General features: G+C 41.4%; 1 protein-coding gene and 1 non-coding gene across 2 annotated transcripts in view; one reads left to right on the top strand and one right to left on the bottom strand.

Annotated features, from left to right (window-relative positions):
• Positions 1 to 13852: 13852 nt before the first annotated feature.
• On the bottom strand, positions 13853 to 13925 carry TRNAA-AGC (transfer RNA alanine (anticodon AGC)). The gene has a single exon. It is a non-coding gene; the product is annotated as a tRNA-Ala (tRNA).
• Positions 13926 to 19270: 5345 nt separating this feature from the next.
• The window catches only part of PPP2R1A (protein phosphatase 2 scaffold subunit Aalpha), a 30695-nt gene continuing 22083 nt past the window's right edge, over positions 19271 to 27882 (top strand). Inside the window, exon 1 of the mRNA XM_072968509.1 lies at positions 19271 to 19502. Coding sequence (XP_072824610.1) covers positions 19425 to 19502 — 78 coding nt within the window. The 5' untranslated portion in view covers positions 19271 to 19424. The remainder of the gene's footprint in view (positions 19503 to 27882) is intronic.

Below are 27882 nucleotides of genomic sequence, written 5' to 3'. Positions count from 1 at the left end.
CTGGAAAAAAAGTTTTCAAAAGTAATCACCTCTCCCAAGCCCATTCCTGCGAGGGCTGCTGTAGGTGATGTGATAATTGCAGCTCTGAGGGGAGGGGAGGTCACAGGATCACCAGCTCATATCTCAGGGTCTAGCTGCCCCTCTTGTACACTTACTGATGGCTTTGATCATCGCGCTGAGACCACCATCCAGGCAGCAGAAAATTCACTGAGTTTTCTTGGTATTCATCGTAGAGGCAGAGTCTATAAAGGAAGGATTCATATCAGGAGTCTGAGTAAGTGAATATTGGACAAAGGGACTCTCCTACGTGTGAACAAGGTCTATGACCAAAGCCATGAAGGAAGGTGGAGTAAATCCCGAGGCGTGAAGTGAGATAGTGAAGAGGGCTGTGGTCCTAGACCTCTCACCACCCCGATGGCTCCTATTGTCATGTGTGTAATCCTTGCTGACAGTGATTGCTGTGGTTTAATGCAAGTCATAATGAAATCTGATTTTTAATATTCTTAAAGTCTGTAGTTCCTAGGTCAGTCTGGTGTTCAATCTACTTTACAGAAACCATAGACATAATTTTCACGTGTCAGAGGTGTGCCCGTGATACCTCCATACTTGTAACACAGAGTAGGATGCGTGTACAGGGGTCGTCTGACCCTGGGCAGAAAAAGCATGTCTGGCAGCCATTGCTGGAATAGAAATGTTGTCTCTAACTCTGGGTGTATGAAGTGCTTAATAGGTTTAATTGTTATGTCTCAGTTTATCATGGAGAAACTCTTCCTACTTAAAGTTAGGGAAGCAGCATTTAGGAAAAATAGAGCTTTATGCATTTCACGTACCATTTTTAGGCTCAAATGCATCTTGTGATATTTCTGCTGCTTTGAAATATTATAATGCCAATGCAAATATTATTTGTCTTATACCATACACAAGTTGCTTGCCTTAGCATTCCATTTTGTATGTTTGTTGTATTTTCATATCTTTCATAAATATTGCCTTACTACTAATACTCTTATTTAAATCAGGTATTAATAAATACATGTGTACAATGATCTGCAATTATTAATAATTTTGTTTCTATCATGCACTATTCGTCAGGCATCAGTGTTTCCACTCCCATAGTTTTTTTTTAATGTTATTTTTTATTGAAGTGTGGTTGATTTCCAATGTCAGTTTCAGGTGTATAGCAGAGTGATTCAGTTATATATATATTACATATTTTTATAAATTAGTAATATGATTTTAATTACAAAATTTATATAAATTTATTATATATACTATGTATTTTTTCAGATTTTTTCCATTATATGTAAGAAATTGAATATAGTTCCCTGTGCTATACAGCTGGGCCTAGTTTTTCATCTATTTTATATAGTAATGTCTGTCTGTCAGTCCCAAACTCATAATTTATCCCCCCCACCTTTCCCCTTTGGTAACCATAGTTTGTTTTCTATGTTTATGAGTCTGTTTGTGGTTTATAAATAAAATTTTTCTCATTTGCTTAGATTGTACATATAAGTGATATCATATGATAATTTGGCTTTTCTCTGGCTGAATACTTCACGAAATATTATCATCTCTAGGTCCTTCCATTTTGCTGCAAATTCCTGTCCCAGAGTTTCTGTGACTTGTGCCATTGTACTTTTATTCCTGGAATGTGAGTAAATGAGTATTTCTGTTGCCGTCCTCATGTTGAGCCATTCTTGCATTCATTAAGTGCATGTTGTCATGGGGCAGGCACCTGCTGTTTTGTGCTGCAGTTGGTGCGTCTGCATTTTATGACTGTCTCTACAGCTTGATTCAAAGTTTATCTTTGCCTGGGAGGAGGGTATAGCTCAGTGGTGGAGTGTGGGCTTAGCATGCCAGAGGTCCATGGTTCAATCCCTAGTGCCTCCATTTAATTATAAATAAATAAATCTAAATAACCTCACCCTCCCCCCCGAAAAAGAAGCTGGAAAAAAAAAGAATTAGGGTCTCCAAGTAAAAAGAAAAATAAATAACAAAAGAAAAACAGTTTATAATTGCCCATAGAATAAATCTCATAAATAAGTTAAAACCTGTCATTACCTAAATTTTAAAATAAATAACACAATCTAAATTGAAATTACACGGTTTGAAAGCAAAACTAAATTTGCATCTGGTTTATCTGAGGAACTGAGGTAGCTAGTATTGTAGTATATTCTGTATGAAATACACATCATTGTTACCAGCCCAGCCAGCTTCAGATCCCCAGTAACCATCTGCCCCTACTCTGTGAGGGAATTTAGATGAAAATCTCAACCTCTCTGCCTCTGCTGTCCTCTCTTTGTAAGGAATGTAATAGTGTCTGTCTCATGAATAATAGGTGGGGAAGAAAGAAGTCACTGTTTGTGTGGCTTTCACAGCAGCGATTCATACATTACACGTGTTCTTTAATGGTTGTACATTCAACCCTTGGACGCATTGACATGACAGGCAAATGTTAAATAATTATTTCAAAGTAGGAACTATTGGTGAGTGGAGAATGTTGGACTTCACCTGGTGAGGTACATGTGGTCCACGCCTCCTATTCCCACTCAAGATTCTCTAACTCAGAAGACAACTCTCAGTCATTGAGACCTGACAGGATGGATGCCAGGGATTTGGCACTAAGAACAAGCTTCTTATTACAGACTGTAATCGGACTCCTGGGGAATTTCTCTCTTCTTTACCTTTATCTCTTCCTTTATTGCACTGGCTATACGTTGAGGACCATAGATTTGATTGTCGAGAACCTGCTTGTAGGCAACATCTTGGTTCTGTTCTCTAGCGGATTCCACAATACAATGACAAATATTGGGTGGCATCACCTCAGTGGTGATTTTGTATGCAGATTTTTCCCGTATGTTCGTGGAGTGGGCAGAGGAGTTTCTATTGGCACCACCTGCCTGTTGAGTGTCTTCCAGGTCATCACGATCAGTCCCAGGAACTCCAGGTGGGCAGAGCTTAAAGTGAAGGCTCTCAAGTTAGTTGTCCCCCCAATTACCCTGTGCTGGATCGTGAACATGCTGATCAATGTCATTTATCCTATCTATATGAGTGGAAATTTGAGCAACACAAACATCACAAACAGAAAAAGTTTTGGACTCTATTCTTCTGTTCATCTTGATCCAACCACAGAGTCATTATATGCAGCATTGATATCCTTCCCTGATGTCTCACGTTTTGTCCTTATGATTTTGGCCAGTGGCTGCACGGTTTTCATCCTGTACAGGCACAAGAAGAGGGTGCAAAACATCCTTAAGGTCAACATCTCCTCCACATCCTCCCCTGAGACCAGAGCCACCAAAACCATCCTTCTCCTGGTGAGCACCTTTATCTTCTTTAACACCCTTTCCTTCATCAGTAATGTCATTTTGGCTGTTTTTAATAGTCTTAATTTGTTTTTCTTGAAAACCTCTGCAATAATCATTGCGTGTTTCCCAGCTGTCAGCCCCTTTCTGCCTATCAGTCGTGACTCCAGGATTTTCAGGCTCTGCTTTGGCTGGATAAAGCATACAGAATCCCCTAACCTTGTGAGAAGGATGTAAATTGTACTTAATTGCGCTACATTTGTTTGGTAATTCACTCAATTCACTCAGAGGCCTATGTAAATATATGAGTGGCTTACCAGACAATGGTAAACAGAACACAGAGAGCGTCTTTGAAGTAAGGCAGGTTATAATAATAAATGTAATGAAAAATTACATAATTTCCATATTTCTCATGTGATACTTATGTAATGGCCTTTTTCACTAGTGCTTGCAATGAAGGAGTCCCAAATTCATGCAATAATAAACATCAGGTCCTGAAAAAAAATCTGGATTTTATAGCAAAGTATGTAAGTGTGTAACTGAATTCTATCACAGCAAATTTGTCAGAAATGAAGTAGGCACAGAATATTAAGAAAATGTAGTTTAAAATGGAACAGTCTGTATCAGGTCATTGCGGAACTGAAGACAGTGGTGCTGGAGGGGAAATTCAGTCATTGAGGAAAGCTTTTGGGAGTCAGTCTTGCATTTGATAAAGTTCTACACTTAGAGAGATGGCAGTGATTTGTGTGAAACATGATGTTGTATAGGGAGATGAGCATGTGTATACATTTTCAGTTAGAAATGGCCAGAGTGAACTGAAGTGGGGCAAAGAAGAGCATAAAATTACATTTTAGCATATTTTTCAACAACATCAGCTGATAGTGACAATTGAAAACGTTGTGGGTAACATGGAATGGCATCTGCAGAAGGCAGATTTTTCTCTCTTTTGTGAAGATGACTTGGGCATATTGTCACGAAAGAGGTTTAGAGGTGCACACTTGTGTCTCCAGTGTGATGAAATTCTTTTGTGATGGAGACGTTCATTAAATTTAGAGCACTGCAGGCAGTGCCATATGAAAGGGAAACATGAATACATTCTTTCTTGTGGCAACGTGGCTTCATGATCTTGAAGAAGCAAAGTGGACATTATCTCAATTCTAAGAGAGTTCTCTATGCTTTTCCTATATTTACCTTCTGAAGCCAATGCCAAGGATTGAAAATTCAATAGGTGAAAAAGAAAAATTTCTTTTGACTCAATGGATAGTTAGACTGACTCTTGTAACACAAAGAGAAACCAATACTTTTAGTTCACATGAGACACTTGAATATTTACCACAAACTAGATCACTAAGCAAGAAGATGAAATTATAGACACACACACACACACACCTACAAATGTGTGTGTGTCTCTCTCAGTGATCTGTGTGTATGTAAACGTATCCATATTCACATATATATATACAAAACCAATCATGTTTATTATACAGCTTTGAATATATTTGAATGTTTGACATTATGAAAATTTTTAAATAGCTCTAATTATAGTGTTGACACATCTTAAAGTGAATATTACTTGAAGAGTGTATTTCTTTGCTAGTTGTCTGTTAAAATTCCATAACACATTTTTTCATTTTCCTAATTCAAGTATATTATTTTGCCATCCCTCTTGAAATAACATTCAATGAACATCATAAAAAATTTTGGTTAAAAATTTGTGTATTTCAATTTAATATAAAAATGGATACATTTTGGTATCCATGGAGTTTATTTTCTTACTTGACCCATGTCAGTTTTTCTATTAATTTTTAACTATAATTCTATATTATAATTGATATCTTTCCTTTTAAAATTTTACACTCATTATTTGTTAGCTTTTACCTATAAATTCCATGATACATTTAAAGGTGAGTCACAGTATCATTTCTTGAATACTGTTAAACCCCTTTTATAATATAAGGAATGGTGAGAATAATACACTCACTGTATCCCATCTTCTTCTCCCAGAACTCACCACCGAGAAATTTATTTACATACTTATTTGTTAATTTTTAAATTTACTTTTGTGTTCACTTTTAGTTTTCTTTTCAAATTTGATTTTTAAAATTTAGGATATAATTGACTTATAATATTATATATATTTCAGGTATATACCATAGTGATACACAATTTTAAAACATTAAACTCCATTTGTAGTTATTGGAAAATATTGGCTATATTTCCTGTGCTGTACAATATATCTGTGTAGCTTCTTTCTTTTATACATAGTAGTGTGTTTTCTATATCTGTTACTCTGTTTCTTTTTGTTTATATTCACTAGTTTGTTGTTTTATAGTCCATGTATAAGTGAGATCATATAGTGTTTGTCTTTCTCTGTCTGATTTATTTCACTAATCATAGTATCCTCCAAGTATATCTATGTTGTTATGAATGGCAACAGTTCATTCTTTTTAATGGCTTAATAGCATTTTATTGGGTGTATATATATTTCATATGTATAATGTATATATACATACCATGTATTCTTTATCCATTCATCTTTCAATAACTAATTTTGTGTCCATATGTTGGCTACAAAGATATAGTTTGTAGGGAAGCCCCATCAGGCTTTCAGCTGATTTCTCAACACAAACATTGAGGTCATAAGGGAGTGTTAAGATATATACAAAGTCCTGAAAGTGAAAAAGCTTCAATCTAGGATATTCCATCGAGCAAGACTGTCCTTTGGAATAGAAGGAGAGATAACAAATTTCACAGACAAGCAAAAACTAAAGAATTCAGCAATACTAAACTTATGCTAAAAAAATTGTAAAGGTTTATTCTCAATAGAAAACAAGCAGAACCCTACAAAAAGGACAATACCATAATTGGAAATGTGATAATTAGAATGAGTTGCAATAGAAGATGTAAAAGAGGACATCAAAATGATTAAAGCTGGGAGAGTCCAGCAAGGAAATATATATATTTTTTTCTTTTTATGGTTCTTTTTAGGATGTGTTTGAGCTAATGTAACTATCAGTTTAAAGGAAGCAGATAGAGTAATGGGTTAAGATACTTAAAAAACAGGGTAACTACAAATCAAAAGCATACAATAAAGTCACAAAAACCAAAAAGAAACCAAGATGATACAAAAGAAAATTATCAAACCACAATAAGAGAAACAAACAAACAAAGGAACAAAGAAGAAATACCAAATCAACTGGAAAACTAAGTTAAAAATGGCAGTAAACACACTCTATCAATAATTGCTGTTAACATCAGTGGACTAAATGTTTCAATCAAAAGACATAGAGTGGTAGATTGGGTAATAATACAAGAGCCTACAAAATGCTGCATAGAAGATACCCACTTTAGGGGTAGGGACACTCATAGATTGAAAGTGAAAGGAAGAAAAAAATATTTCATGAAAATGGAAATTACAGGACAGTAGGAGTAGCAATACTGATATCACACAAAATGGACTTTAAAACAAAGTCCATAACGAGAGGTAAGGAAGGACACTATATAATGATTAAATGAACAATATAAGATGACGACATTACCCTCATTAACATATATGCACCCAATATAGAAACACCTAAATTCATAAAGCAAATACTAACCCATAAAGGGAGAAATTGATGAGAACACAATCACAATAGGAGACTTTAACATCCCATTAACATCATTGGACATATCTTCCAGACAGAAAATCAATCATCCAACAAAGATATTAATTGGCACAATAGAACAGTTGGATTTTCTAGGACGTTACATCTCCCCCGAAAGAGACTACGTTCTTTTCAAGTGCATGTGGAACATTCTATAGGATAGATTATATGCTGAGACACAAAAGAAGCCTCAACAAATGTAAGAGGATAGAAATTATTTCAAGCATCTTTTCTCACCACAATGCCATGAAAGTAGAAATCAACCATAGAGATACAAAATGGATAGAAACACAAACACAGAAAATCTATGGGATGCAGCAAAAGCGGTCCTAGGAGGGAATCTGATCGTGATACAGGCCTTCCTGAAAAAACAAGAACAATCTCAAAACAACCTAACCTACCAACAAAAAGAATTGTAAAGAGAAGAGCAAAGAAAACCTAAAGTCAACAGAAGGAAGGAAATAATAAAGATCTGGAAGGAAATAGAGGTAAAAAAACAATAGAAACAGTCAATCAAACCAACAGGTGGTTTTTTGGCAGAGTAAATAAAATTGACAAGCCTCTAGCCAGATTCACCAAGAGTAAATGAGAGAGAACACGAATAAACAAAATAAGAAAGGAAAATGGAGAAATTACAACCAACATGCCAGAAATACGAGATGCCAAATATACAAAGAACTCATACTGATCCTTCTCAAACTCTTCAAGTGATTGAAAAGAAGAGAGTACTGATAAACTCATCCTGTGAAGCCATCATCAACCTGATACCAAAACAAGATACACTACCTAAAAGGAAAATGACACGCCAATATGATTGATAAACATACAAGCAAGTGTTCTCAACAAAGTAATAGTAAACAGAATCCAACAGAACATAAAAAAGATCATACATCATGATCAAGTTGGATTCCTCACAGGGATACAAGAGTGGTTCAACATATGCAAATCAATCAATGTGATACACCACGTGAACAAAAGAAACACAAAATTAACATGATCATCTCAATAGATGCAGAAAAAGCCTTTGAGAAAATTCAACACCCATTTATGATAAAGCTCTTACCAAAGTTAGTATACAGGGAATTTATCTCAACATAATAAAACCTAGTTATGACAAACGCACAGCCAGCATAATACTCAAAGGTAAAAAACTGAAAATCTTCCCACTAAAGTCTGGAACAAGACAAGGATGACCTCTCTCACTGCTTCTATTCAACATAGCCTTGGAAGTCCTAGCCATAGCAATCAGGCAAGAAAAAAGAAATTAAAGGGATCCAAATTGGAAGAGAAGAAGTAAAATTGTCACTAAAAGTGGATGACATGATACTATATATACAAAACCCTAAAAGCTCCACAGAAACACTATTAGGGCTGATAAAAGAATTTGGCAGGGTAGCAGAATACAAGATTAACATACAGAAATCAGCTGCATTTCTTTACACTGACAATGAAATAGCAGGAAAAGAAAGGAAAGAAAGTTTTACAATGGTATCCAAAGCAATAAAATACTTAGGAATAAATCTGACCAAGTAGGTGAAAGACTTGTACATGGAGAACTACAAAACATTGATTAAGGAATTCAAGATGACTTAAAGAAATGGAAATATATACCATGTCTTTGGGTTAGAAAAATCAGTATTTTTAAAGTGGCCGTACTGCACAAGGCAATCTGCAGATTTAATGCAACCCTATCAAATTAGCCAGGACATTTTTCACAGAATTAGAAGAAATAATCCAAAAATTTATATGAGTCACAAAAGACCCAGAATTGCCAAAGTAATAGCAAAAGAAAAGAATGAACCAAGAGAAAAAAACCTTCCCAAACTTCAGACAATACTAGAGAGCTACAGTAATCAAAACAGCATGGCCTTGGCATAAAAATAGACATATTGATCAATGGATCAGAATAGAGAGCCCAGAAATAAGCCCACAAGCCCACGGTCAATTCATCTTTGACAAAGTAGGCAGGAATATACAATGGAGAAAAGACAGGCTCTTCAGGAAGTGGTGTTGGGAAAACTGGATAGCAGCGTGTAAGTCAATGAACTTAGAATGCTCCCTCACACCATACACAAAAATAAACTCAAAATGGCTTAAAGAGTTAAATATAAGACACAACATGTTCAAACCCCTAAAAGAAAACATAGGCAAAACATTCTCTAACATACATCTTAGCAATGTTCTCCTAAGGCAGTCTACCCAGGTAATAGAAATAAGAGCAAAAACAAACAAATGGCACCTAGTTAAACTTAAAAGCTTTTGCACAGCAAAGAAAACCATGAGCAAAACAAAAAGGCAACCTATGGAATATTATTTTGGCTATTTTTAATAGTCTTAATTTTTTTGTGTGTGAAAATCTCTGCAATAATCATTGTGTGTTTCCCAGCTGTCAGCCCCTTTCTGCTCATCAGTCGTGACTCCAGGATTTTCAGGCTCTGCTTTGGCCGGATAAAGCATGCAGAATCCCCTAACCTTGTGAGAAGGATGTAAATTGTATTTATTTGCACTACAATTGTTTGCTAATTCATTCAGTTCACTCAGAGTCCTAAGTATAATTATGAGTGTCTTACCAGAGGATGGGAAACAGGACACACACACAGAGCATCTTCTTTGAAGTAAGGCAGGTTGTAATAGTAATTGTAATGAAATATTGTATAATTTACATATTTTCATGTAATACTATTGTAATCGCTTTTTTTTAAACTAGTGCTGCAGTGAAGGATTTCAGAATTTATGCAATATTCAACACCAGGTCCTGAAAAAAAAATCTGGATTTTATGGCAAAGTATATGAGTGTGTAATGGAATTCTACCACAGTAAATTTTCCAGACGTGTAGTAGGCACGGAATCTTAAGAAAAGCTACGTTAATATGGAACCGCCTATGTCGGGTCATAGTGGAACTGAAGACAGTGGTGTTGGTGGGGAAATTCAGTCATGAGGAAAACTTCTGGGAGTCAGTCTTGAGTTGGGTAACATTCTATCCTTAGAGACCCAGTCGTCATTTATGTGAAATAGGACCTCTTGTAGGGAGAATAGCATGTTGAGAGATTTTCAGATAGAAATGGGCAGAGTAACCCAGAATGAGGTAAAGAGCACAGAATTCCATTTCAGCATATCTTTGACAACATCAGGTGATTGTGACAATGGAAAAAGAGGTGAATTGCGTGGAACTTGGATCTGTAGAGAGCAGATTTTTGTGTCTTTTGTGAAGATGACTTAGGCATTTTGTCAAGAGAGAGCATTGGAGGTGTACGCTGATGTCTCCAAAGTGATGAAATTAGTTATGTTGGAAACTTCCATTAAATTCAGACCGTTGCAAGAAGAGTCATTTGAACGGGAAACACATAATCCATTCGTTTATGTGGAGTTTGTGGCCTCTTGATTTTCAAGGAGGAACGTAGACATTGACCCAATTTTAGGAGATGTTTTTATATTATTTTCTCTGTATTTACATTCAGAAGCTGATGCAAAGTATGGAGTATTCAAGAGTTTGAAGAACAAAAATATAACTTTGACCCAATGTATATTTCGATTGAACCTTGTTCCACAAAGAGAAACTGATATTTTTAGCGTACACAAGACACTTAAATATTTACCAGAAATTATATCACAAAGCAAGAAGAAAACATATAGACACACACATACGTACAGATGTATATGTCTTTGCAAGTTCTCTGTGTATGTATGTGTGTACATATAAATACATATACATAGAATGTCAGTCATGTTTTTCTCTCAGTCGGTATATTTGAATCCTGTCCATATGAAAAATTCATAGTAGCACTAATTACGATACTGACCAGTCTTAATGTGTATGTTATGAGGGATATATTACTATGCTAGTTGTTTGTTAAAATTCCATACAATGTATTTTTCATTTTCCTACTTTAATGCTATTCTTTGGTCATCTCTCTTGTGAAAACATTCAATGAACATAGTAAAACTGCTTTAATTAAAAAATTTGTCTACTTAAATTTAATATAGTAATTGACACACATGGGTATCAATAGAGTTTGTTTTCTTATTTTAACTATTAGCTTTTCTATTAAATTTTAAATATAATTCTGCATTATATTCAATATCTTTTCTTTGAAAGTTGTGTACTCCTTATTTGTTAGTTTTTAACCTAGAAATTTCAGCATAGATTTACAAGCAAATCACAGTGTCATTTTATCTAATACTATTGAACCCCACCTTTACAATATAAATGCATTGAGACAATAATCCATTCACTGAATCCCATCATTTTTTTCCCAGAAGACTCCAAAGGGGAATTTATTTATTTACTTATTTATGTGTTTATTTATTTACTTTTATCCACTTTTTATTGTTATTTTTTGAAGTTAATTTTTTAAAATTGTGGTATTGGTTATTTATGATATTATATATATTTTATGTATACAACATAGTGATTCACAATTTTTAAAGGATATGCTCCATTTATAGTTATTATAAAATATTGGCTGTATTTCCTATGTTGTACAATATATCCTTGTAGCATATTTATTTAATACATAGTAGCTTGTATTTCTTTTTAAAATTTTTTATATTGAAATATAGTTGATTTACAATATTATTTTCAGGTGTACAGCAAAGTGATTCAGTTATACATATACATACATACATTTCTTCTTTTCAGATTGTTTTCCATTAGATGTTATTACAAGAAGTTGAATATAGTTCCCTGTACTATATCATAGGTCCTTATTTTTTTTATCCATTTGGTATATAGCAATGTGCGTTTGTTAATCCCCAGCCCCTAATTTATCCCTCCCTGCCCTTTCCCCTTTGGTAACCATAGCCTGTTTTCTATGTCTATGAGTCTGGTTTGGGTTTGTAAATAGAATTTATCAATCTTTTTCCAGATTTCACATATAAGTGATATTATATGATACTTGTCTTTCTCTCTCTTACTTACTTCACTTAGTATGATAGTCTCTAGGTCCATCCATGTTGCTGCAAATGGTGTTATTCATTCTCTTTATGGCTGAGTACTATTCCATTGTACATATGTGTGTATATCACATCTTCTTTATCCAGTCATCTGTTGATGGACATTTAGCTTTCCATGTCTTGGCTATCGTAAATAGCACTGCTGAGAACTCTGGGGTGCAGGTATATTTTTAAAGTAGTGTTTGCATTTTCTTTAGATATATACCCAGGAGTGGAAATGTCTGGGTCATATTGTAGTATTATTTTTAGTTTTTTGAGGAACCTCCATACTGTTTTCCAGTGTCTGCACCAATTTACATTCCCACCAACAGCGGAGAGGGTTCCCTTCTCTCCACAGCCTTGCTGACATTTGTTAGTTACGGTCTTTTTGGTGATGGCCATTCTGACAGCATATACTATCTTTCTGCTTGGTGAGATGCTTTTTAAAAATCTAAAAGCAAATGCACAGGTCATAAGTGCAAAGCTGCATGAAAGTTCAGGGTGAACCCATTTCTGTATTCAGCACCTAGATCAGTAAATCAAATATTGTCAGAGCCCCAGAAGCTCCCTCCCAGTCATTGTTCCTCAGGGTAACCACTTCTCTGACAGCTAACAGGGGAAGTCACCTTAGCTGGTTTTGCATTTTAAATAAAGGAAATAATAGAGCATTAACTTTTTCATATGTGGCTTTTGTCATTCCTCACGTCGTTTTTGAATTCATTGCTGTGTGTTGTTACTGATCATTTGCTGGCCTTGCCGTGTAGGATTCTACCATGTGAATATGAAACGCTTACTTTAATCATTCCACTGTTCAGTGACATGTGGGTGGTTTTCAGTTTGGGAGTATTAGGAATAGTGCTCGGAAAAACTGAGAACATATCCTGATGAGGCACATACCCATTTCTGCTGGCTATCTAGGTGATGATGGAATTGTTGGGTGACAGATTTGTATCTACCTTTTAGAGACAGTGCCAAAGAGGTTTGGGAAATGTACCGATTTTCACACCCACCAGCAGTGTAGGAGATTCTTGGTTTACCCACATCCTTGTCAACACTTTGACTCCTCCCCCCATTTTTAATTTAGACTTCTGATTGGTATGTGATAGTATCAAGTAGTGGTTATACTTCCTCACCATGTAAGTTGAGCATATTTTCACCTATTTATTTATATTTATTGTGTAACCTCTTTTTCTTTTTTGGGGGGGAGGTAATTATATATATATATATACACGCATATATGTGTGTGTATGTATGTATATGTATGTATGTATAATATATATATATGTATAATTACTTCCCCACACACATTATATATATATATATATTTTTTTTTTAATAGAGGTACTGGGGATTAAGCCCAGGACCTCGTGCATGCTATGCACATGCTCTACTACTGAGTTATATCCTCCCCATGGGGCAAACTCTTTTTGAAGTATGTGGTAGTTTATTTTTATCAATTTTTCTATTGTGTTGTGTTTTTCTTATTGTTTTATAATAGTTCCAAATATCCACAGGATGGGATGTCTTTCTTGGTTCTCTTTATGTCATTCTCTCTCTCTCTCTCTCTGTGTGTGTGTGTGTGTGTGTGTTTGTCTTGATGAGGAGAGTCTTAATTTTAACGTAACTTGATCTTTCCTCCTAAATATTTAGTATTCTGCTCATGAAATATTTCCACGTTCTAAGACAACTGAGATGCTCTCTGTTTTATTTTTAAAACTTTATTTAGCTTTAAAACTTAGATCAGCAATCCATCCAGAATTGACTTGTTATATGTGTGCTTCATGGACTATATATTTTTTTTCTGATAAGCTACCAAATTTCAGTTCGTTCAGAATCTGTGACATTAACCTTTTTTTTCATTTGCTCTCCCCACTCAATGTTCACCCAAGTTTTTTTTAATTAAAAAATTCTTTAAAATTTTTATTTATTTATTTAGTGGGGAAGGTAATCAGTTTTGTTTGTTTAGTTAATGGAGGTACTGGGGATTGAACCCAGGACCTCGTGCATGCTAAGCACGTGCTCTACCACTGAGCCATACCCTCCTCCCTCACACAGGTTAATGTCACCTCACTCATGAAGTCTCTCGATAAATCTGTCTCTTTGTCCCTCCCTCAGGGTTTTAACAACCCCGCAGCACCACACAGCCAAGGTCAGTTATGGTATCACAAATCTTCAGTGAATCCCTTTACCCAGTTATTCCCAAACTTAGAAGAAAATTGTATACCTTAATGGGAGAATTCTCCGTGAGCCTCTCAAAATTTTTTTCATGTCTTGTATTAGCTTCTGCCCTGGACCACTTTGAAAGGATTTTTTTTTAATTGTAGTATAGTTAGTTTACAATATTGTATCTCTTTCTGGTGTACAACACAATGTTTCAGTCATACATATACATATGTATATTTGTTTTCATATTCTTTTTCATTATAGGTTACTACGAGATATTGAATATAATTCCCTGTTCTATACAGTAGAAATGTGTTGTTTACCTATTTTATATATAGTAATTAGTATCTGCAAATCTCAAACTCCCAATTCATGCCTTCCCACCCCTCTTCTCCCCCTAGTAACCATAAGTTTGTTTTCTATGTCTGTGAGTCTATTTTTTGTTTTGTAAATAAGTTCATTTGTCTTTTTTTTAGATTCCACGTATAAGTGATATCATATGGTATTTTTCTTAATCTTTCTGGCTTACTTCACTTAGAATGATGATCTCCAGGTCTATCCATGTTGCTGCAAATGGCATTATTTTATTATTTTTATAGCTGAGTAGTATTCCATTGTATAAATACACCACAACTTTTTTATCCAGTCATCTATCGATGGACATTTAGGTTGTTTCAATGTTTGGCTATTGTAAATAGTGCTGCTGTGAACATTGAGGTGCATGTATCTTTTTAAATTAAAGTTCCCTCTGGGCCATATGCCCAGGATGGGATTGCTGGATCATATGGTAAGTCTATTTTTAGTGTTTTGAGGAATCTCCATACTCGTTTCCACATTGGCCGCACCAAACAGCATTCCCACCAACAGCGTAGGAGGGCTTTCTTTGAAAGGATTTTTGTGTAACAGCCTCAGAAGATGGCAGTAATGTCTGTGTTGGGGGCCAGGATGGATTCATTACTTAACAAATATAAAAACGATAATGCCTTCCTCGAGGCAAAGGCTGGTCCGTATACTTATAACCCACCTGAAGAGACTGGGATTCCAGCATGCTGCTCTCCGGCTGTGACACCAGCCCCGCCATCCCCACCCCAGCTGCGTGCAGCGTCCCCGGCCCTCTTTGCCTGGCCGCCGTGGGGCCTGTGGGGGCAATGACGGCTGATGGGAAGTTCTTGCTGCCTGTTGTGCCACGGATAATCACACCTTCTGTCTCAGCCCCAGGCGGCTCACGGCTCGGGCCAGCATCCATGGAACTGGCAAGGTAACTTGATCGGCAAATGGGGTAAAGTCTTAGGTCCTTCGCATTTCTTGCCAGTCTCGGCAATAAGGACGGGGTAGTGACTGAGATGACAAGGATCAGCCTTTGTGCGTTGTCACAATAGCAGAGGGAAGCTAACTTGATGAGGTAGTTGGGGGCCTATCGCAGTCTGTTTGGGCGGCTCTCACAGATTGGGTGGCTTATAAACATCAGCTGGTACCTCTGAGTTCTAGAGGCTGGAAGTCTGAGATCAGGGTGCCAGCATGGTCAGGGAGGGCCGTCTTCTGGGCTGCCGACTTCTTGTATCTTCACAAGGCAGAAGGGGGCAAGGGAGCTCCCTTAGGCCTCTATTTAAAGGTCTTTAATCCCATTCACAAGGGCTCTGCCCGCATGACCTAATCACCTCCCAAAGGCTTCACCTTCTAACACCATCACCTTGGGAGTTAGGGGTTTTTTTTTTCCATTATCATGTTTTCTTAATTGAAGTATAGTTGATTTACAATGTTGTATTAGTTTCTTGTGTACAGCATAGTGATTCAGGTATACATATACTTTTTTCATACTCTTTCTCATTACAGGTTACTGCAAGCTATTGAATATAATTCCCTGTGCTGTACAGTAGGACCTTATTGTTTCTCTATTCTGTACATAGTAGTTTGTATCTGTCAATCCCCAACTCCCAATTTATCCCTCCCCCTCTTTCCCCCTGGAACCGTAAGTTTATGGTGTATGTCTGCAAGTCTGTTTCTGTTTTATAAATAAATTCATTTGTATCTTTTTTAGATTCCACATATAAGTGATATCATATGGTGTTTGTGTTTCTCTGTCTAACTTACTTCACTTAGTATGATCATCTCCAGGTCCATCCATGTTGCTGCAAATGACATTATTTCATTCTTTTTTATGGCTGAGTAGTATTCCAGTGTGTGTGTGTGTGTGTGTGTGTGTGTGTGTGTGTGTGTGTGTGTGTGTATGTATATGCATATGTATATATACAGGGTTAAATTCCAATGTATGAATTTTGAGGGGATGCAGACCACAGCAGGATCCTTTGGGAAAATTCAACATCCTACATCAGAAAATAGTAGGAATTGTGTTCTCTGCTTATGTTGCCCCGTCCTACAATTGTCAGAGGTGAGAGTGCCAATAAGTGTTAGATGCATGTAGTCAAGTATTAGACAAACCACCTTTATACTTGCCACCAGAGGGTGGGCAAGGATTTAGGTAAAGGGCCACTAACCTCTGATGTACAACTTTTTCATCACATACATGATATTCTCTTTGTTGGCAAGTCAGAGGCCTCAGTCTCCACAGTCCTAACACATCATCACATCTCTGCCAGGTGGGGTGGCTGACATATAACCTGACCAAATTCAAGTCCTGTTTCCCAGTGAAAGTTTATGGGGACTCTATGGGCAGTTGACGATGCTCAGTCCCTCCAGCAGTGAAGGGGAAACTGTCGTCTCTGACTCCCCATCACCTGAAGCAGCCCAGCCCTTAGTAGACTCCTGGGACACGAGAGACAGCACAGTCCCTGTGACTGATGATTTTATCAGTTACAGCCTCTGGCAAAGGGATGTAGCCACCACCTAAAAGCCCCCACGGGTTTATGAACTCAGAGCCACCCTGACACAACTGCTTTCAGAAAGCAATGATCAGTTTGCTAGTGAGTGCTTCTCAAAACTGACCTCTGATCTATAGAAGCCTTGTGAGTCTCTGGCTTGATATTCCAATTTGTCGGTGTCGTGATACCACGTACACATACACACCGTATGTGGAGAGAGCTGATGGCTACTCTGAAGCTTTATTAAGTTACACAGTCTTATATAGCAAAGAAGAATGACAAGGGAAATGGTTAACAGGCAGCGTCTGGCTCAAGGTCAGAAGACCCTTTATGTTTTGGTATATCATGTTTGTGTTGTCACCAGCGAGACTTACAGCTTATCAGGGCAGAATGTATGAGAAACGGCTGCTTCACAATATTCTTCTTGGACTCAGGCGGCTGTGCCTGTCTTAAGTTGCCCCCCTTTGGGGATCTTACCCGTCCTTGGCTAACCAGCCTTCTCACCTCTGAGTCTGCAGCTTTTTATAACTTGTTTACCATTCCAGCCCAAGGTTTGATCCTTTGTTCCCACAGTCGGGGGCCTACACAATTCAGGAGTGAGTTAACTTGGATTCTACTACTAACCAGGTGGGAAGGGCCCCCTAAGTCCTGTATCTGATGGAAAGCACTTACTTGAGAATGAAGCCAGACTGGCTCCAGCAACATCCTGGCTTTACGAGAAGAGGTGGTACCTATTCCTTTCCGGGGAGATTTTAAGCTCTAGACTATAGCCCAAGTCACTGGCACTACGAACCCTCAATGCTCTGTGATTTCCCTAAGTGCACAGCGCTGGCTCACTGCTGGTTTAGGTAGGCTGAAACCTAGTGGTGTCCCCTGGGCCACTGTGGCTGTTTAGTGCTGGCTCTGCACCAAGTGTGTGGTTGTTCCCATTACTGGTCAGATATCGGGTCTCTGGACTGCTGCCAGTGGTCTCGCTGTTTCATATGTCACTTGGGAAACTGTGGGCTGTTAGATTAAGAACATCCCTCTTTTACGATGTGAACTGTGGAAGCAAATTGCAGTGCTGAGAGAACTGTCTGGGTCACTCATTTAGATGCTCATGGGTAGGGCCTGCTCTTTGAAGAGTCTGACCAGAATCAAGCTGCTGATTGCATCTGTGGGATTTGCTCTGCATGACACACTTGGGACTCTTTTTTTTCCCCCTTGGGGGCTAGGGGACGCTTTATTGAGGTATAATTGACAAATAAAATTTCAAGATATTTAAGGCCCATGGCCTCAGTGGGCTGGTCGGGTTGGGGTGAGGGGAGGACCATGGGAATAAGGAGGGCAAGGATTTAAATATGCAAAGCAATCCCTGCCCCACCCCTTTTATAGGGAGTAGTTTCCTAAGTGGAGTGGATAGGGGTCTTTGGGAAAGACGCTTGTTCCTGTCCAGGAGTCCTAGCTCAGCTGTGCCCTTGAAGTGGCACAATAAAGGGGGAAGGGGCATCCCAGGCCTCCCCATCCCCCCTGAGATCTCAGGTGAAGGGGCTGTGTTGAGTGAGGCTACGAACAGAGATGAGTCAGACTCAACGGTGCTCTCACTCTATGGCAAGAGACAGATGCTAAAGCAGAGCCACAGCAGCAGCTCCAGGGACAGAAATTTTGAGAGGAGAGAAAGAGACAGAGACTGAGTGGGGTTATGTAGCTCTGGGGGCTTGAGGACGGAGCAGAAAGAGGGACAGGGAAGGGGAGACATTTATGTAGCGATCAGACAATTTAACAGCAACTGCTCTCCAAATAGAAGGTATGGTTTGGGCAAAAGCTTGCTGGCATGAAGAGGCATGATGTGCTCAGGCAGATAATTTTCCTCAACTGATTAAGAGTAACAAGGGCAGGTGGGAGACGTTCCTAGCGAGGATTCAGGAATCAGATCCACATACCAGCCTGCGGGGTTTGGGTTTTATCCAGAGAGTAAGGCAAGTCGCCACCCTTCTCTGGGCCTCCGCATGATAAGGCATAAATCAGAGACTCACTCCCTCCTCCGCCCGCACAAAGACTCTGGGACTCCGCCCGCCAGCGAGAGAGGTTAGTGCCTCACAAGCCAAAACCCGCAGATTGTTCTGGTCCCTACATGACCTCATGCATCCCTACCCACGCACGCGCAGAAGCTTTCTCCAGGACTCGGAGAAGGGCAGTCTTCTCCTCCTTCCAATCCTGCCCTTCATTGGCTAGGAACAGCTGCTCGTCAAGACCGTCGTTAGCGGCGACGTAGGCGGGTACAATATTGGTCGCTAAGATACCGCGTGCTTCCGTTTCCTCCTCTCCATCTCCTAGACTCGGCGAGCTTAATCTCGTCCCTTCGACCAATGGCAAATGGGCAGTGGGCGGGTCTTCATTTGTCCGGACCAAAGAAACGCAGGCTTGGCCCAGCAGAGCGCGGCCAATGACTGTAGGACAACCCCTGTAAAGTGGTTCGGGCGCCCCCGCGTCCTCCTTTCCTCCTCCTGGCTCAGCCCCTCCCTGTCCCGTTTTTAGCACGGCCCTGGCCGCAGGCTGACAGGAACTGCACGGAGCCAAGATGGCGGCGGCCGACGGCGACGACTCGCTCTACCCCATCGCGGTGCTCATAGACGAGCTTCGCAACGAGGATGTTCAGGTCCGGGGGCTCCAGGGCACCTGGGGACGACGGGGAGGGGGACCTGGGAGCACTGGCGTCCCTCGCGGAGAAGGTTCAGTGTTCTCTGGGAGTGGCGGAAGGGACGGGCGGCCAATCAGCGCTCTTCTCTCATCTTTCCGGGTGCCTGGACTCGATGAGACGGCGCCCGGGATTGGGTGTCCCGGCATTCGGGAGGGCGGGAGCGAGGGCGAGCTTGGAGGGTCCCGGTCCTGCCTAGAGCGTGTGGCGGCCCGGGGCTTCGGCGGCCGCGCCCGGGGAGGGGGTCGGCCGACCGGGTTGGGGAGGCGAGGGGAGGGCTCGGTGATTGGTGGCGGCCCCTGAAGGGCCCCTTGGGGACGAGGTGGGCGCGTGCTTTGCTCCTAGTGGGGGAGGGGCCGCCACGTTGATGGGGACCCCCGTAGGTTTTTGCCTTTCTGGGTTTCAGCGGCTGAGGCTCAGCGCTGTGGGGTAAAATCCCTGAAGGGAAGTGAAGCCTGCTTTTCCAATTCCTGTTTTCCCTCCCCTTCCAATTTTGGTGTAGACCCTCGAAGTGGGGGAGGGGCGTAAACAGTCCCTAGGACTGCGCTCAATTGAGGAGCGAATTAACGAGGTGGAAAGTCGCCCCGCTCTGGGATGGCCCCGTTCGCAGTTTGCTAAGCTGGCTAACATTTCTGATGAGTGGGATACGTTGGCTCAGGTGACTGGGCCCGGCTGGCGAGGGTTTTAGAAGAGGTAGGACTCGAGGGTTTTCCGGCCTCAGCCCCACGTCTCACCCGCCCAGTGACCTTGTGCAGATTACTTCACGGATCTGGACCTGTTTTCCATAAAGTGTGGGCCAGTAATAGTCCTGGCCTCTTTGGGTGGTTGTGAGGGACTGAACGAGTAAATAGTGCAAGTAGTACAGAAGGGCGCCCGGCCTGTTGTAAGGGCCCAGTAAATGTTAGCTTTAATTATTGGGAGTGGTGATTGAAGAGTTCCTTTGGGCCTTAATTTCCCCACTTAAAAAATTGAGCAGCTTGCACTGGTCCAGCGTCGGAGGTTCTGGCAGTATCATTTGATCTGGAGTCAGACAGGCTGCGGCTGTACTCCTGGCTCTTCCACTTCTTGTTGATTCAGGTGGGCAGGTTAGTTGATCTTTCCAAGCCTTGGTTTCCTGTGCTCTCCAGTGGAGGTGATTACCTAGTTCACTGGGCTGTTGTATGACTTCATTTGTTCAGTAAACACCTGACACATATCAGGTGTGGTGCTGAGGATATAATGGTGACACCAGTTGTTATACAAGAGACAGATTGAGACAGAACCAAATACATTATTAACACGTGTGAGACATGGGCAGGAAACAAGATGTGATAATGAATAAGTAAATATTACTGGGCCTCTGCTCTGTGTCGGGCACTGTTCTAGGCACAGGTTTACAATAGGGATCAAGGCAGACAAAACCTTCTGGCCTTGTGGAGCTTCTGATGTAGAGACGGGAGACAGACAATAAAGAAGACAAGAAGGAAAATATGAAGTGTGTTAGATGGGGACAAGTATTGTGGAGAAAAATAAAGGATTGGGGAGAGGCTGTGGTTTCAGAGTGGTCAGGGAAGGCCTTGCTGGGAAGGTGATGTTTGAACAAAGATCTGGAGGAGGCAAGGGAAGGAGCCTGAGCCTTTCTGGGCAGAGGCCGCAGCAAGCACAGAGTTGGGTGGGGAAGACTCATTTTAAGTGGGTCAGTCAAGGAAGGCCCCTCTGAGGATGCAGAGTTTAACGCAAGACCAGAAGAAGTTGGAGAGGAGCCTTCCAGAAAGAGTGCAGGCAGGTAATGGCAGTAGTTCTCAACCCAGGGTGATTTTTGTCTGCCAAAGGACATTGCCAATATGTGGAGACATTTTTGGTTGTCACCACTGGGGACATGCCACTGTCATTTAGGGAGCAGAGGTCAGGGATCTGCTAAACCTACAATGCATAGGACAGCCCCCACAGCAAAGAGTTATCCACCTGAAACATCCATTGTGATGAGATTGAGCAAAGCTGTCTATGGGAAAGTCCTGAGGCAAACGTGGTAGCTTAAGAGAACACAGATTTATTATCCTACAGTTCTGGAGGTCAGTAGTCTGACGTAGTCTCACTGGGCTAAAATCACAGTGAGGGCAAGGTTATATTCCTTTCTGGAGGCTCTAGAGAAGAATCCATTTCTTTGCCTTTTCCAGGTTCTGGAGGCTGCCTGCACTTCTTGGCTTGTGGCCCCTCTGTCTGTCAAAGCCAGCAGTGTTGCATCTCTGTGACCATTCTCCTGTGGTCATATCTCCCTCTGACCAGCCAGGAAGAGATCTCTGATTGTAAGGACCTATGTGATTTGATTGGGTCCAGCTGGGTAATTGAGGCTAATCTCTGCATCTGAGGGTTCTTAACTTTGATCACATCTGCCAAGTGCCTTTTGCCATGTGAGGTGACATACAGGTTTCAGGAGCCAGGATATGGATGTCTTTGGGAAGCTGTTATTCTGATACCATAGTCGCTGCAGTTGGAGGTGGACGTTGAAAGGGAAAATGTTGGGAGTTTGAGGATGGGGCTGAAGTGCCATCTTTTTTTTTTTTTTAATATTTTCAGGTAATTTAATTTTCTCTTTGTTTGTTACTCATATCGCATTGAAGTCTGAAGGGGAACTATTCATTCAGCAAGGAGTGCCAGATGTGTGTTAGGGATTGATCTGGGTGATGGGGAAACAGCAGTGGGGGGGGCCCACCAAAAACAGGCAAAAGTCTGCCCTGACTTTGTTGTGGAGGTAGACAAGAACCAAGTACAGTGCAGAAGATGATGGATAGTTTTGAGCACGATGGAGAAAAATAAAGCAGAGATGGGGAGGACAGGAGAGTGTTACCATTTTAGGTAGAGTGGCTAGGGAGAGCCTTACTGAGAAGCTGATGTTTAAGCAGAGATGTGAATAGAGGGAGCAGGCCCTGTTGATAACTGAGGAGTAATATTCCAGGCAGAGGAAGCAAGTGCAGAGGTCCTGAGGCAGGTATATGCAGTGTGCTCTGGGACCAGCAGGAAGGCCAGTGTGACTGGAGCCAAGAGAATGCCCTGTCAATATTGGGAGATGAATATGAAAAGAGCTATATTGTAAAAGGAACCTGTGAGTTGTTACTTAAACCAGGGATTGGCAAACAGCCAGAAGTACCTCATGTCCTTTTTTTTTCTTATTATTAATAAAGTTTTATTGAAAACACAGGTATACTCATTTGTTACATGTTGCCTATGGCTCCTTTTGTGCTACAATAGCAGAGTTGAGTAATGCAGCCATTTGACCCCATAAAGCATAAAATATTCACTACCTGGCTATTTACAAGAAAGATTGCCAAAACTTGACTTAAACTATCTTTGTATTCCACCCCCAGTCCCTACTACCCCTTGCCAGCCCCTTAAACCATATTACCAGGTCCAAGTGTATCTTGATAGACCTGTGTTGTCCAGTATGGTAGCCACTTGTGAGTGCCTGAAATGTGGCTAATTTACACTGAGATGTGCTTGTAAGTAAAAGACGTCAAATTTCAGAGATGGCACTATAACAGGAAGTGTAAGACATCTCAGTAAAACTTCTTATATTGATTACATGTTGAAATGATATTTTTGATGTACTGGATTAAGTAAACTAGATTAATTTCACATGTCTACATTTTTTTAATGCTACCACTGGAAAATGTAAAATTACAAATGTGGCTTGCGTTTGTGGTCTGCATTATATTTCTTTTGGAGTGTGTTGACTCTAGGTCATGCTCTATTCATATATAGAGAAAATGGGCTTTTTTTTTTATGAACACTAAATATTTTGTTCTGCAGCTTGCTCTTTTCACTTAATATTTCTTACAAGTCTTCCCACGCAGGTACATATATATAGATCTGCATTTATAAGGAGTTTGAACATTTCCCCAAGAATCAAAGGTTTGTGGACTTTGTGAGGACAGGGCTTGGCTCCGATTCATCCCTAAGGAAGAAGCCAGTGCAGGCCTGTGAACAGACCAGGCTTCCAGGAGCTCAGAAAGGGCTGAGTAATAATAGTGGTAGCTGACATTTATTGGGAGCTCGCTTGTTGCTGGCCACTATAAAAGGGAAGTACATTTATGATTGTACTGAATTCTCACAGCCACCCTCTGAAGTAGGGTGCTAACCTCCATTTTCCAGGTGAGGAAACTGAGCACAGTGAAAGTAAGTAACTTGGCCAAAGCTGTGCAGCTAAGAGGAGCCAGGGAAGATTCCTAAAGGAAGCGCGAGACCTGAGGGCGGACTAGAATCTAGGCTGGGGTGCTTGCTGACTGTGTAGGCCGGATGCTTCACTTGGTCTCCGTGAAACAGGCTTGGGACGGAGGCAGAACGTGGAATCTGAAGTGCTGTTGTAGTCTTGATTCATGTGTTCAGCAGATGTTTATTCACCACCTCCTGTGCCCCGGACTCTATTTTAGATGCTGGAACACGGCAGGGAGCAGAACAGAGAAGCTGTGGCCTGTGTGGGGCTTACATTTTAGAAGAGGAGACAGACAGTCGGACTGTAATGTGATGTCAGTGGCAGGAATTGCTAAGAAGAAAAATAAGGCAGGGGCAGGGGATAGAGCAAGGTCAGGGCTGCTGTTTTAGATAGGGTGGCTAGGGCAGGCTTCTCTAACGAGATGATTCCCAGCAAGGACTTGAGCGAAATTAGGGGGAATGAAGGTGGGGTGGGGGTAGGAGTCTGGGCAAGCATCGGGGCAGTCGGTACATGGGCCTGGAGATGGGAGCAGGCTCAGAGAGTTCGGAGAACCACGAGGCCAGTGTGGCTGAAGCAGAGTGAATGGCAAAGTGGTAGGAGGTGGGGGCTGGCCCAGGACTGGATCTCGTAAGGCCTTTGGACCAGCAGGGCAAAGGCTTTGGTGAGATGGGGGAGCCCGTGCGAGGCTCTGCGTAGAGGAATGACACGTTCTGACTTCTGGCTGCCAAGTGGGGGGATTGGGATGCCGTTGCCGAGCACCCGGGACTGGTGTTGGCCGGCAGGGAGGGAGGAGCGGTTAGACTCGGGGTGCCTCGAGAAGGGCAGTTGGGATTTGCTGATGGAGTGAATGTGGTGTGGTGAGTGATGGAGAAGGAGGAATCAAGGACGAATGAGGCTTGACTCCAGCTCTGCCAGTTTGCTCTGTGTGTGCCCTGGACCAATGCCTTCCCTCTTTTGGGTCCGGATTCCTCATGTGTAAGGCAGGGATAGTGATGAGGAAGCAGCATCTACCCCGCTGGGAAGTTGCAGTGGAATTGGCATGTTAAGCGGCTGCCTCAGAGAAGGCGTTCAGTAAGTGAGTCCCTCATTCAGTTGTCATGGTAACTTACAGTTTTATACTTGGGAAAGCGAGGTGCAAAGAGTTTGCATCCCTTGCCTAAGGCCTCCCCAGCCAGTAGGAGGCAGTGACTGGATCGCAGTATCTCAGGGGTGTTTGAGGCACCATATTTCTTAAAACGTGGTCCACTGGGTGAGAGGCCAGCTTTCTGTGTTATTTGTACCCCCTCTGCCTCAATTTTCTCATCTATAAAATGGAGATAATTTCTAATTTAACAGTTCATGGGGGTGTTGCAAGGACTAAGTAGATTAGTACATGGAAAATACTTAAATCAGTGCTTGAGTTACTGGAAGTGTTCAGTAAATGTGTGCTGCTGGTGGTGGTGAAATGATCGGGCTTCATCTGTCAAAGGATATGTGCTTCAGGCATTTTTAAAAACTATTCTTTTAATGGTTACTCCGGAGCAGTGGTTCTGGCCCAGGGACAAATGTCTGGAGATATTTTTGGTTGTCATGACTGTGGGGAGAGCAGCCAGGGATGCTGCCCGGCATCCTGCACCACACTGGCCGTTCCCCTCCCCGAAGGCGCAGCCGGCCCCACGGGCTGGTGGTGCTGAGGTTGAGAAGCCCTGCTGTGTGCCAGACAGCCTGCTAGTGCCTTGTGCGTGTTCGTTGAATTCTCACAAAAGACATGTGAGGTAGATGTTAGTTTTCTTTCCATTAAATATTTGTTGATTGTCAAATTTCAAACGTATACTGCAACAGAGAAAATAGCACCCAACCCCAATTCAGCAATTTTTTTCCAAAACTTTGCCACAGTTTTTCACCTGTTCCTCATCTTCCTCTTTTTTTTTTTAGCTGAAATATTTTTAAAATTAAACCCAGGCCATAGATATTTTCTCCTACGTATTTCATCCCACACTTCCAAAACAGACATTTTAATAACCACAGTGCCATTGCCATACCTAACACAGTTTTAACAGTGATTCCTTGGTATCATCTAATAGTTTGTTCATAATCAGATTTCCCTGGTAGTTCCAGAAGTGGGTTTGTTTGTTTGTTTGTTTTTTTACAGTTGGCTTATTTAAAACATTCTGAATTTGACTACAAATCTTCAGTCTGATATTCTTCCCACTTATTACATAAGGATGCACCATCAATGTCACACAACCCAGTACATCCTAAAAGTAGGAGTTAGCCAGGGGGCAACCAGGGTTTCAAATCCTGGTCTGGCCACTTTATGAGTCACTCAACCCTTCTGGGCCTTGATTTTCTTGTTAAATAAGGAAAAAGGTAGAAGACACACCCGGCAGGGCTTGTGAGTTTTAAGTGAGATAAACTTAAAGACCAGCAGGTACTCGCCACCTTCTAAGGAGATGACGGAGCAGCATGTGCTGTACGTCTTAGAACTGCGACATCATGGGCTTCGACTTCTTTTTCTGGAGTCCATGGGGACCTGAAGCAGAACTTAGGAATAAGGTTGCCCACTGAGAGTTTGAAAAAGGAAAGTTGGTAGAGGATGATGGTGAAAAACAGGAGTTCAAGTGCCAGGCTCTGCCAGGCCTTCCCTGGGCGACCTGCGTTTCCCTCTGTGCCTTCCTTCCTCGTCTTAAAGGGAGCACAAAGCTGGTATCTTGCCTGAGGTATTTTGAAAGATTTATTCATTTTATCTAAACTGAAAAAATACCCCCCCAAATAAAACAGTTTATCTCTCTCCCCCTCCCCCATCTCTGGCAAGCACCAGTCTGTTCTCAGTATCTGTGTGAGCTTGTTTCATACACGCAAACACACACTAGAGTCCACGTGTGAGAGAGATCACACGGTATTTGCCTTTCTGTCTGACTGACTTAGCATAACGCGCTCAGAGCTCATCCACGTTGTCTCAGACAGCAAGGTGTTTGTGTTTTATGCCTGAGCCCTGTCCCGCTCTGTGTGTGTCCCGCCATCTCCCCACCTGCTCATTCATCGGTGGACACGTAGGTTGCTTCCACGCCTCCCAGGTCTGTAAGAGAGAACATGTGTAGAGGACCTAACGTTGTACATGGCACATAGTAAGCACTCTGAATGATAGTTGCAGTTTTAAAACCTTGAAAAGTCTTCATATTTATGCTTTCTGACGTGCCCAGCCCTGTACCCTGTTCGGGAATCACTGGTTGGTAACAGTTGCGTCCCCTCCTCATCCCAGAGACAAGTCACCTTCCAAATGGGGTGACGAGCACATCCATAGATAATTACAGCATCAGGCGAACTGCAGTGGGAAGTATTCATCTGTGCTACAGTTTCCAAGGAGGTGGGGAGATTACTTTTGTTTTCTTTCTGTTTTAATTGACCTTTTCCTTTCCCTTGCTCAGGAAATACAAATATGTGAGAAATGACGACAAGTAGAACAGGTAACGGGCATGCTCGTGGCGTGCCGGCCTCCGTCTCCGTGTCTTCCTTGTGGGCGATCCCAGCAATCCTGTGAGGCAGGCCTTGTAGTAACCCTCTTGCAGGGCCCTGAGCTAGTTAGTGAAGTCTGAGCGCATGCTCACTCACTACTTTAAAACCTTAAATAAATTCAAGTGTTCCAGAAATAGCGTGGTGCCCATTTCAGTCTTCAGCGTCGGGTGTGTAGCCTTTGACACTCCCCTGCACACAGTATGATCACTGAAAAAGTGATCCTTCACAGAACACAGTGGAGAGCCTTAGAGGTGAAGAGACACTGTCCCTCGCTGAGCACCTCCCCAGGCCAAGGCTCGCTGTTAAAGCGCCCAAGTTGCAGACCCCGCCACCCTGCTGGTTATCAGCCACCAGCTGTGCCAACGGTAACAATTTGGAGCCTGTTCCTCTGGATTCTTTTTCTTCTCTGCCCATGCTAACATAGGTATAATCTTTATTTTCGAAAATTAATCCAGCAGGTATTTACTGGACTCTCACTCTGTGCCAGGTGCAGTCCTAGGATTCGGGGGCACAGTCCCTGCCCTTGTGAAGCCCACACTGCAGAGAGGAAGGAGAAACAGTGAACCAAGAAGTACAGTTGGGGTGTGACCTGTGCGGGTCCACTTACATGCAGGTGGTTCTCAGCAGTAAATACTGCGGTGCTACTATGAGGTCTAC

This window comes from Vicugna pacos, chromosome 9 (genome assembly GCF_048564905.1).
Source record: "Vicugna pacos chromosome 9, VicPac4, whole genome shotgun sequence".
NCBI classification, from domain to species: Eukaryota; Metazoa; Chordata; class Mammalia; order Artiodactyla; family Camelidae; genus Vicugna; species Vicugna pacos.
Note: the sequence above shows the minus strand (reverse complement) of the source record. Positions and strands in the feature narration are given on the sequence as shown.